Here is a 12,409-nt window from a genome sequence, read left to right on the forward strand (position 1 = left end):
AGGTAATGTATAGCTAGTGACTGAGGGGCAGCTAAGACATGTAGATTGTGAGCTGTTTGCTTTTTTTTAAGTGTATGGTAGAGAATGTGGTATTTTAGCCATATTTGTTTCCATTGAAAATAATTAAACCAAACATTTTAAAAGGATGTGGTATACTTTTGACTCATGGAAAAAGTATACTCTGAGTATACCTCAGCGTTGCACGAACTATCAATGTGTGCCTTATTTTCTTCATAAATTTTTATCGGTATACTACATGCTTAATGTTTAACAAGTGCTATTAGCAAATCAAAGCAAGTAAAATATATTGGATGTAGTTGGATGCAATGACTGGTTAGAATTGCCATAAGATTAAATGTGAACAACCTCATTTTTTTTTCACCTAGGAGGATTACCCAAGAAGCTAATTTTTTAGTTACAAAGATCACTGGACAGTATTTTACTACTGAAGGAAATAGTCCAAAAGGCAATTAATGGAAAAATAGTAAACGTTAAGTGAATGCTGTAGAAGGAATTTGTAAATATTCTACACATGTAAAATATGTAAAACTGGATTATTTTTATTAAATGTATTTTAAAACAAACTTAATTCTGATTTTTCTGATGAGAGTGCAAAAGTAAGATTAAATTCAATTCTCTGAAACGTAGAATTGAAAATTCATTAAGGAAACCTTAATAAAAATAATCATCAGTTATTTTGATGACCTGGCCCGTCTAGCTTCACAGATTTATAGTAGTATTTAAAAATAGGGTAGTAGGGGTAGAGGTAGTATTTAAAAATGGAAGCAGTAGTAGTAATGTAGCATATACCTACGACCTAGAGTTAACAAATGTTAATATACTAAATAGGAAAAAAAAGATAAAACTACAAATGAAATTGAGGTCCCTTTAATATGCCATTCCATTCTTTTCCTTTTTGGCTTCCCAAAAGGGAAGCGACTCTCAGGAAATGAGGGTCTTTCCATGATTTTATCCTGCTATTTTATAAAAATGCATGTAGTAATATACAGTATTGTTTTGAGTCTCCAAGTTTTATATGAATGATAGGCTATCTCATACTATAATTTATTTTTACTCAAAGCTTTTTTTATTTCTTCCATGTTAATACATATATATCTAATTTATTTAACAGCCATCTAATATATAAACATACATCTATCTTATGTATACAACACTACATTCTTATGCTTTATTTATGGACTGTTATTTTTCTTTCCTGTATAAAAATTACCGTAAGTGTATCAGCATAAAGTAACACAAATTTACTAGCTCATAGTTCTATAAGCCAGAGATATCTGACCTGGCTCAACAGTGGTTTTCACATAGGTCAAAATCAAGGTGTCCATTGAACTGGACTCTTATCTGAGTTTCTAGAGGAGAATCTGCTTCTATGCTTATTCAGTTCGTGTGATTTTAATGCACATGCTTTCTGTCCCTGTTAGCTGTCAGCCAAGGCTTTTCCCAGCTTCCTAAGACAGTCCACATGCCTTGTCACATGGCATTCTCCATCTGTAAGCCAGCAGCCGTGCTTAGAATCTTTTTGGTTTTCTTGTCTGCTACCAAAAAGGGAAGTCTGCTGTCTCAAAAAAAAAAAAAAAAAAAAAAAAGGTCACCTGATTGGATTATCCATATATTAAGGTCAATTTACTTGGGATTTTAATCTCTTTATAGCAGTACCTGGGGGAATCGTAAAGTATGTATTTTCAATAATGTTGATATTGCCATATTTCCACTGTGTTCCCAATAGCTATTCAGTTCTTAAAAATGAAGAACTCTCCACACCCCACCCCACCCCATCCCAGGTGCCTGGGTGGATCAGTCAGTTAAGCATCTGACTCTTGATTTCAGCTTTTGATCTCAAAGTGGTGAATTCAAGCCCCACACTGGGCTCCTTGCTGCGTACGAAGTATACTTCCCCTTATCTTACTCCATATATAAAAACTAACTCAATTGGATCAAAGACCTAAACTCAAGACCTAAAACTGTAACAACTCTTAGAAGAAAATATAGAGGAAAAGCTTCATGACATTAGATTTGGCAAGGACTTCCTGGATAGGACCCCAAAACACAGGCAAGAAAAGTGGGGGGGAAAAAGACATAGGGCATCTGAGTGGCTTAGTGGGTTAAGTGTCTGTCTCTTGATTTTGGCTCAGGTCATGATGGGTCATGAGATGGAGCTCTGTGTTGGGTTCTGCACTGTGTGTGGAGCCTGCTTGAAATTCTCTCTCCCCGTCCCTGTCTCCCTGCCCCTTGCTCACGTGCTCTCTCTCTCTGAAAAAAGAAAAAAAAAAAAGACACTGGACTACGTCAGCATTTAAAACTTGTATGTATCACAGGAGTGTTAAGCAACACAGTGAAAAGAACAGAAGAATATATTTGCAAATCATATATCTGATAAAAGATAACTCAACAATAAAATATTTTAAAAAATGGGCAAAGGACTTGAATAGACATTTCACCAAAGATGATCTAGAAATGGCCAATAAGCATGTAAAAGATGCTCAACATCACTAATCATTAGGGAAATGCAAGTCAAAACCACGGTGACATACCCCTTCATACACATTAGGATCACTACTATATATAAAAAAAAAAAATCATAGAAAGTAGTAAGTGTTGGTGAGGATATGGAGAAATTAGGACCCTTGTGTACTACTGGTTGGAATGTAAAGTGGTGTAGCTGCTATGACAAACTGTAGTCTTTGCTTAAAAGAATTTTAAAGGCATTTTCATATGATCTAGCAATTTCACTTCTGAGTTATATGCCCCCAAAATTGAATGCAGGTTCTCAAATATACACGGTCATCAACACTGTATGAAAGTATTTGTTTCCCCTCATCATCTCTAGCACTCACGTAATCTTTGTGATCTTTCCTAATTTGGTATCTCATTATCATTTACTTTTTTTAAACGTCTACTGTTGTTGAATAGTTCCTCACATTTGCTTACCATATATAATCCCTCTTTGTGAACTGTTGATTTAGATTCTCTGTCATTTGGGGAGTATTCCAAATTTTAGCAGTTTAAGCATCTGCATTTTATATAATACACATATACACACATTAAAAAAGAACATTTCTAGCTTTTACTGTTTTTTACACTTAGATATTATTGAACATGCCCAAATCTTTGCTTTCCTTACCTTTTATTTCATATTAAGTTATTATATGTATTAGTTCTGTGTATATTCTTTATCATATTCCATTGACCTGTTGGTACCACACTATTTTAAATAATGTATCTTTATATTACTACCAGGAGAATGCAATTTAATGTCTAATAACAGTAGTTCCTCATCATTACTCCTTTTTTCAAAATTTATTTGCCAAAGTTCATCTTTTATTAATATTTATTAAAGCCAACTAAATGTTCTTGCTTTAACACAACTATAAATGGTTTCTATTTTATATTGTTACTTCATTTTACCCTGTTGTTACCTCATCTATAAGTAGTATTCAATGTAGCCATATATCTTTTTTTTTTTTTTTTTTTTTTTTTTTACTAGAGATCATAACTAAAGTTTTACAAAACTTCTAAAACTTCTGACAGTGTAATGCATTTCCTTTGGCATAATTGTGATATTACTAATATAGCAACATTCCCAGAAGGTATTAAAGATTTTACGCAATACCTTAAAATTCAGCATCAAAACCAAAGAATGGTGTGAGTGCTAGAATTCTGCACAGTTCTGGCTCCAAAGTGTCATCACACCAACAAAAAAAGAAGCTATAAAGGTAACTAGCAATGCTTTGAATATACTTCTGCCAAAGTCCCACCATGATAACTTTTTTATTGAAGTTAACTTAAGGAAATTATTAGTTGTAACCTTTCTCTGGCAAATGAAAATCCTGAAAAATAGCAATAAAACAAGATACATGTATTTCAAAAATTATCATGCAGCCACTCCTAGGCATTGTTATTTCTTAGAGCATTAATTTATATTGTTGCTTAAGCCAAAGATCCCTTTAGTCAATCAAAATAGTTTAATATTTTTTCTCAGAAATCACTTTCTTGTTTTTAAGATGTTGGCAAATACTGAAAATTTAATAAAGCATACTAATGTAATTTATAAAATCCATCAACACAGAATATTAATAAATTTCTTGTAGAAAACATTTGAGTATTTAAGCTACCTTCTAAAACTTAGAAATACCCATAAAACATATAACTTCTGAAGATGTAGCAACATTTGTACAGTCCTTTTTTAAAGTGTCATAATATAAACAGCTCTCAGGTCTGATTTCAACTGATTTATCTTCAAAACATGATATTTGATGGCAAAGAACAGGATCTTTTGAGAGTTCTTGTGCAGTGCTGATCTCTGTGAGGGTGCTGGATTGAACAAAGACAGCCCGCAGAACTTAAAATGTGAACACTTGAAAACACAGGATCATGCAGTACAGGGAATTCTGAAGCTTTCCCCCATGCATTTTTTAATGGAAAATTGTCTTTCACAAGATTTTTTTCCTTATTGTCATTTGAGGTGGTGTCTTTCTCTTCTAATGCCCGAGCAAGCATGTAACTAACTTTTCTTTGATGAGCCAAAGCTTCTTCTTTGTCATTCAACTACTTGGACAAAAAGTAAAAATATGCCAGTTAGTCAATAAATCACAGCATATAGAGCTATAATCAGAAGACTTTTTCTCAGAATGTTCTGTCTTCAATCTGTTAAGTCAGTCAATGTAAATACATTAATTAAATAAGTTAATCTAGCAATCCCCAAGTATTATGCTACACATTACTGAGGACTTTTTTTTTTTTTAAGGAAGAACAGAAGTTTCCTTCTGCTGAAACTTTTGTAGGTCATCTGAAGAGAGAGGAAAAACATACACGTGGGGTGTGTGTGTGTGTGTGTGTGTGTGTGTGTGTGTGTGTGTATAAATAATATCAATATGTAATTACCCCTGCAAGAGAAGGCTTAAGTTCTTTATATGTGAAATTTTTAAAATATATTTATATGTGAATAAATGACTTTAACCCTCTTGTATAGATAAGTATGTTCATATAGCATGAGTCTTTTAGTTTAGTCATATGAAATAGGGATAATGATTCAAGATATAATGTGTGAGAAAGTTGCCTTGTACATTTTAAAAATTCCTGAATTAAGTAAAAGGTCTTGTCATGGAATGTATGTGTAAATGCAGATGACAGAGGTACCTGCAGTTAATTACAGGGAGCCCCCTCTTTTCAGAGGTGAAGCTTTAACTTGTACAGGAAGAACATGGATGGGAGAAGTGGGAAGAGCATGCAGGGAATTTAAGGAGATGAAGATCAAAACTGGAGGATGGTATACCTCAGCTGAGAAAAGGGCATAAAAGGCAAGTACGGAGTACTGAAGAACGGAATTTTTAAAAAAAGAGTTGAATTAATAGGAAACAAAAAGATTAGCTTAACCACAACTTCTAACAAGAGAAAGCAAAAACACTGACCAACTCTGTTAGCATCTTAAAGACTTCCTGAGGATTATCCTGGTCTTCAGTCTTCTTAGAACTGTTTTCTGAAGGGAGCATACCCAACAGTTTCTGCCCTAAGGTCTTCTTACTTCCTTGTGATGGTAATCCTAAAACTGAACATGCAAATCAACTGAAACATAAAAACCCTCACTCATATACTTCCAGGAAAAGAGGTAAGTCTGAACCAAGGATAATTCATTTGTAAATCAGTCAAGAGGTGGTTCTCTTCTGGAGAAGTCTGGTGAGTCAGACATCAGTGTAGTGGGAAGAGAACACAGACTTGAGAGGCAGGATGGCAAACGGAGGTTGAGTGGGTCACAGTGTAAGGACCCAGAGCAATGCCCTGCCTGCCGCTCTACTCCTCGGCTCCCAGCGATAGCTTCCCTTGAGAGAGCATGCAGCCCACATTACCAGATCATCTCAGTCTTCCAGAGGAAGCAGCAATCCAGATGTGTGTGTGAAGTCTTCCAGTGTTAAATGTCAGCCACTTACCAACATTATTTGACAACGCTATGTAGACCCAACAAAACATGTCTGCAGACCACAAGTGGTCTCTAAACCATGCAAATCCTGCATTAGAGGAGAAAGACCTGGACTTGAATCCTCATTTAGCCCCGTACTCAGTGACCTTGGACAAGGTCTCCGTGCTTTTTTTCTTCACTCTAGAATGAGAATAATAGCCTCCATGCTTCAGGATTGCTGTGTCATTAAATAATAGAGCACAGGGGCTGGGAGAAGGGAGTGGACAGTTAGTGTTTAATGGGTAGTTTCTATTTGGAAAGATGAAAAAGTTCTGAAGATGGATGGTCTTGATGGGTACACAACAGTGTGAATGAAGTTAATCTTATTTAAATATGGTTAAAATGGGGGATGCCTGGGTGCCTTGGTCTCAGCTCAGGTCTTGATCTCATAGCCATGAGTTCAAGTCCTATGCTGGGCATGAAGTCTACTTAAAGTTAAAAATGGTTAAAATGGTAAATTTATGTATATTTTAGCACAATTAAAAAAACAAACAAACATGTAGCCCAGGTACTGACCTAATGTTTAAAAGTCCACATCTTGAAATGTGTACACTGATGATGTTCTTTATAGAAAGGATGCAGTTTTATAGCAGAAGGTACCAAAATTGTGGATTTATACAAAGAAAACATCAAGAATGCCTTTGGAATGCTCTGCAAATGGTCTAATGGAAAACTGAGAACAGATAAAAGACAATTCCCTTTCCACCCAATTCTGATAAACCACAGCTACCGGGGCTCACTCACTGACCTCTTCCTCAAGCAACTTCGACAAAAGGAGAAAAGCCAGACAAGTTGATGTGCTCATTAGCTTTGATGAGTGAATGAATCTGCATCTCTATTTGTAGTCTTAAAAAAAAGAAATATGCTATAACCTATCTCTCAGAACTCGTCTAAGCTGCCATATCAACAAGAAAAGTTAATGTCTTCTAAGATGTTAACCACATACAAGAAACTGACCTATGGCAACGTCCTGTCCCTCTTCAGATTACTGAAATACATGAATAAAATGAATCAGTCTTGTCACTAAGAAACTGACAAAGAGTAGGGGCACCTGAGTGGCTCAGTCGGTTGAGCTTCCAACTTCGGCTCAGGTCATGATCTCACAGTCTGTGAGTTCAAGCCCCGCGTCGGGTTCTGCGCTGACAGCTCAGAGCCTGGAGCCTGCTTCAGATTCTGTGTCTCCCTTTCTCTCTCTCTGCCCCTCCCCCACTCATGCTCTGTCTCTGTCTCAGAAATAAACATTAAAAAAAAGAAACTGACAAAGAGCTACTGACACTTGTATGGACTTGTAAAGGCCTTTTGGAGATGAATCAGTTATTTTAAATTCTGCTTCCAGTCTCTTCAGGGCCTTAATGGAAAACAAAGATCAGGAGCTATATCTGTCAAATCATATTTTTAATGGAAAAGTTTTTCAAGTTTGTCATTAGCTAAGAAAGGCAGTCGTTCTAGAATATAAAATGAGTATGTATTCAAGTGCTGAAATGAATATTAATCTACCTCTTAGGAAAAACCCATTTTGTCTGTCTAGCATTACCTTTTTGGCCAACTTCCACGCACACAGTGGGTGGTCTTCTGTGCAGATGACAGAATGTGGCAGGCTTTCATAAGATTGTTCTAACCATGCCTTGCCCTTCGTTTTCTTTCTCCCATAACTCTTCTCCTCATCTTCCATCAAAACAAACAAGCAATTAAATTACATTTCCAAAGGGATTTGCCTTCAGTTCACATCACAGAACACCAAGGTTGTGCTTAAAGAGAACACCTTTGAAAATTCGGCAGTCCAGCTCCTATCAAGGGCTTAGCTTAGAAGAGGTGCGTGAAGATGACCTACACATTTGTGGTCCTTGAAAGAACTAGATATTAACATTTTCCATCAATTCCTAAAAGACTAAGTATATGGACTATGTTTGCATATTTGCCTGGCAGAATCACCTACATTGAGTTGGGCACTAAGGTTATACCTTTGGCTTTTATCAAGGGATTATTATAGATAACAGCCATATAAATGCTGATTTTATATTTATCATAAATGATTGTTGGGGACTTAGACATGACATTAGCCAGCTCAGGGATTTTTGTTGTAAGTCTCATGTCAGAAAACCATTTTAGAAATTAATTTCAGGACAGTGTGGAATGCCTCCTTAAGAGTCAGTGTTGAGAGTTACGATTTCCTGTGTTGCCCTGACTTCCACCTGATAAACAGTCTAAATACAGAAGTCTTATGATCTGCTTCTATCTACTTTCATAGTTCTTGTTTATCGCTTCCTTTTTTATTTTCCCTATATTTTATTTTCCCTCTATTTATATTTTCCCTATATTTTATTTTATTTTCACATCACTTGACCTGTATATTATTAGGAATATGTACTACTTGAGAAAAAATTAAAAATAGGTATCTTATTAAAAGTTTCATTTTTAAAATTCTAAGACTCATATTTCCAAAGTTCATCTGAACACGAGAAAGATTGGAATTAGGATTATTGGTTTTGACATATTAGAAAATATTTAGAAATATAGTCATCTCAGAATTTCAATATTAAAACATCTAAACCTACAAACTTCACTATATAATCTTTCTTGACTAATAAAAGATTTCAAGTTGGAATTTTAAATTGAAGCAGTATGAGTTGCACTGAATAATACTGATGAATAAAAACTGATACTGAACATTTAGAGAAACTAAAATTTCTAAAAAATAACAGCTACTTTGATTTTATTGGATGATCTACTTCCAACTGTCATTTTTATTCTTTTATTCCATTTTTATATATTTTGTTCACACCAGTACAATACTGAAAAATGGCCATGAACTTTTGATAGGTATGTGAACAAAACTTAACCCTTAACTTGTTTCATTTTTATAAAAGTATTTTATTAATATTTCCAACTTAAGATTTTTCCTCTACTCCTCTATCTCCTTTTAGAATCACACATTTCAGCAAAGTTTAATTAGATATACTTCATGTTTGGGTTTCACTATTTTTTTAAAAAATTTTTTAATGTTTATATTTTGAGAGACAGATGGAGCGTGAGGAGGGGAGGGGCAGGGAGGTAGGGAGACACAGAATCCAAAGCAGGCTCCAGGCTCCAAACTGTCAGCACAGAGCTAGATGCTGGTCTCAAACTCACAAGCTGTGAGCTCTTGACCTGAGCTGAAGTTAGACGCTTAACTGACTGAGCTACCCAGACACCCCTGAGTTTAACTATTTTCATTATGACATCTAGGCAGTTTCCCTTTAATCACCTAGCACTCATAAACTTTCCCCACTAAACATGGTCTTATTTAAATGAGATAGTTGAGGGGCACCTGGGTGGCTTTAAGGGTCTTTTCTTTCTTTCTTTCTTTTTTTTTTTAATTATCTTTGAGAGAGAGAGATAGAACACGAGCAGGGGAGGGGCTGAGAGAGAGGGAGACACAGAATCTGAGGCAGGCTCCAGCCTTCGAGCTGTCAGCACAGAGCCCAACACAGGGCTCAAACCCATGAACAGTGAGGTCATGACCAAAGTCAGCACTTAACAGACTGAACCACCCAGGCACCCCATGGCATCTGACTCATGATTTCAGCTCAGGTCATGATCTCACTATTCTTGAGATTGAGCCCTGTGTCCGGCTCTGTGCTGACAGCTTGGAGCATGCTGGGGATTATCCCTCTCCCTCTTTCTCTCTGCCTCCCTCCCCAACTAGTGTGCACACACACTCTAAAAATAAGTGAACAATTTTTTTTTAAGTAGCTTAAATGAGATAGTTGAGTAGTAGAAAAGATTCTACTGTTTTATGGTTTTAGTGATCCCAATATTTCTTCTGCATATGTAACGTCCAGTGACCCCCCCTTTCTTCCCATAGTTGCTAAATTTTGTAATAAATCACAACTGTGAGACTTTAATTATATTCTCCTTTCATTTAACGGTGCATAATCAACTTTGATTATAATCAAAAACAACTAAAATTGTACCTGATTATTGCCATTATAATTCATATTTACCATCCTCCTTAAGGTGCTTCCAATTTATCCATTTTGTTGCTTTTTTACACATTTTATCCATTTGTGTCAATCTTAGTGCCTGGTCATTTTTCCTCATTAATTGTTGCTCAAATGCAATTCTGAATGCATCTGCCATTATGTAAGCTTCTTCTTTACTCTTCTGCAAAAGTCCCAACTAGTTTTGAAAGAAAGTTTGACAGGTGTCATATGCAAAACTAGAACAATTCTTGCCTGAATGCTGAGTAACATTAGCAAATGTAGTCTCCCTGCCTAGCATGTATCTGTCAGTCTGATCTATTTCATGTGCTTAAACTAATTAGTACTTGCTGATTCCCCTCTACAGTAGCTGCCCACTCTGAACTAGATTACCAGAAATTTCCTTCCTGGTGCCCGATCATTCCTTGTTAATCCACTTCTTGGACCTTACCTCATTACCACAGAAAGGCCTTGTGTGTGTCCTGCCCAACAAGTAAGAAGGGAGGATGCCAAAGGCTGCATTTCCATTCTGCCTTGGGCCAGTCTAGACAGTATCACTGAAAATAATTATGAATCTCACCTTTTAGGTACGTGCCATAACTGACCCTGACTGATCTTTGTAATCTTATGCTTGTCTTAATGAACTGCTAATTTTTAGCTGTTATTTTTCCTATGTCTGAAGACTTGAAATTCCATACCTTCAATAAAGGTAAAATATTTTTAAAATTATGGTCCATGTTTGTATTTGTTATTATAACTAACTATAATGGCAGCTGTCATTTAAGTGCCAGCACCTGCATGGTGCAGTGCTAAACATTAAATGTCTGCCTCTTCTATTTCCGCAAAACAGCCCAATAACTAGTTATTATTCTCTGTTTTAACATATGTGTCCAAACCCACACACGTAGAAAATACTAGAGCTATGACTCAAACCTAGGTCTGGCTGGTACAAAGGTCCCTTCAGTATACCTTGCTGTTTTTCTGCTAAGCTTCATGTTAATCTCCCCATTTATCAGTGTTGTGGATCCTAGTGATTTTAAGCATGAGCTTTTTCCTCTAATTATAAATAGAGTAATTTGGGGACCATTTATAGAGAAAAGAAACATAAACTTAGGAAATATTAACTATAAACTTAGGCAAACAACTTTATATTGCCATAGTATCATGCCAAGTACTATTTGTATTTTGGAACCATGTAAATAAAATCCAGTTTGTACGTTAATTCTATCACATAAAAGTAAGCCTAAGTTCCACAGCCAGTGACTACTAAAAGGAAGCTAATTATTGCAGATATTTCCCTTCTATCAATAGAGAAAAAAAAAGCTTTTAGTGTTTTGATAATATGGTACTTACTTCCTGTTTGAGCTTAAGAAGCATTTTCCGAGCCGATGCCGCCATTTTGGCACAAGCACAGGGACTCCCTCCGGGACCATGGCAAAGGCAGGCTCTGAGGACAGCAAGCTTTAAACCCGAAAACATTACTCCCATTACTGAGGGTCGCACTACCTAGCTGCACACAAACGCAAGGGCACTTACACACATGCACATTTATATTCGAGCATGCAATTCAAAGAAATTGGAAAGAGAAACAAAAATAGAAGAAAATTGACAGGTGGATTTCAGGATCCAACCACAAATGAGGAAAGAATGTTACTACTTGGAACAAATCCATAAAGGAGTTCTACCTTGCTTCTTTTCTTTTTCCAAAACTTCTAAGTTGGCACCAGTTTCTATGGTCTGAATCCCTGCCAGGAACTTGAAGTAATATTAAAATCTACCTTGTTGATTTGTGAATGAGCTTAGCCTGGCTGCCCAGCATTTACTCCTGCCAGCTCCCACCAGGGAGAGGTGCATGCTTAAAAATGATGAATGAATTTTAATATGTCAGGAAAATAATCATCCCTCCATTTCTAAAAAAATACTTGTGATTGTGTCATGTGAAACACAGCTAACACAGCTTATGCTAAAACTATAAAAATAAGAAATGGGGCAGGAAGTGGCCAGCACATGTCCTAGTGTACCAGAATGTAATGCATGGTACCAGTAAGGTTGAGGAACTGTCCTGGGGAAACCAATGGGCCTCTCTTACCCTCAGTCTCAAATTGCTAAGTATAGTGCTATTCTAGAACATGTCGCAGACGGTGATGGGGAAAAGGGAAGTAGAAAATCTCCCTCTTGTTCATCTTTCATACCTGCCTACCTACCTCAAGACCTGAAACCTCTGTAAAACCACATTTATCACGGCACTTGTGTTCCTGAGCTGCCATCTGCTGTTTGATCTCCAGCATGGCGAGGGCCTCCAAATACTGTCGATTTAAAACTAGGAAGGGCCAAAGAAGAGTGTTAGTTATGCAGTCTGACTCCGGCCTCACCTAAGCTACTGGTTACACCAACATCATACACTGCCTACCATACGTTGCCTACCAAAACTGCACAGCCAGAAAATCTGATAAAATAGTGGGTATCAAACGAGATA

The 12,409-nt window shown here is 36.4% G+C and overlaps 2 protein-coding genes across 11 annotated transcripts in view; one reads left to right on the forward strand and one right to left on the reverse strand.

Moving 5' to 3' along the window:
- Positions 1–12,409, forward strand: part of CDK7 (cyclin dependent kinase 7) — a 62,391-nt gene that overhangs the window by 35,707 nt on the left and 14,275 nt on the right. For 2 of the 9 annotated variants that reach the window (XM_015536567.2, XM_015536566.2), the window contains exon 12: positions 6,546–7,084. The exons of 3 other annotated variants lie outside the window; for them this stretch is intronic. In XM_015536567.2, the coding sequence (XP_015392053.1) occupies positions 6,546–6,640 (95 nt within the window). In that variant the 3' untranslated portion in view covers positions 6,641–7,084. Of the gene's footprint in view, positions 1–386; positions 585–4,765; positions 5,166–5,191; positions 5,445–6,545; positions 7,085–12,409 lie in introns of those variants that run through there. 4 more of the 9 variants (XM_042987815.1, XM_007079876.3, XM_007079877.3 and 1 more) reach the window with 3 other exon arrangements.
- CCDC125 (coiled-coil domain containing 125) overlaps positions 3,477–12,409 on the reverse strand; it is a 31,138-nt gene continuing 22,205 nt past the window's right edge. For both annotated transcript variants that reach the window (XM_042987781.1, XM_007079880.3), the window contains exons 8-12: positions 12,138–12,253; positions 11,287–11,394; positions 9,958–10,132; positions 5,430–5,566; positions 3,477–4,566 (exon numbers count right to left, since the gene is read on the reverse strand). In XM_042987781.1, the coding sequence (XP_042843715.1) occupies positions 4,258–4,566; positions 5,430–5,566; positions 9,958–10,132; positions 11,287–11,394; positions 12,138–12,253 (845 nt within the window). In that variant the 3' untranslated portion in view covers positions 3,477–4,257. The remainder of the gene's footprint in view (positions 4,567–5,429; positions 5,567–9,957; positions 10,133–11,286; positions 11,395–12,137; positions 12,254–12,409) is intronic.

The sequence above is a fragment of the Panthera tigris genome, chromosome A1, assembly GCF_018350195.1.
Source record: "Panthera tigris isolate Pti1 chromosome A1, P.tigris_Pti1_mat1.1, whole genome shotgun sequence".
NCBI lineage: Eukaryota > Metazoa > Chordata > Mammalia > Carnivora > Felidae > Panthera > Panthera tigris.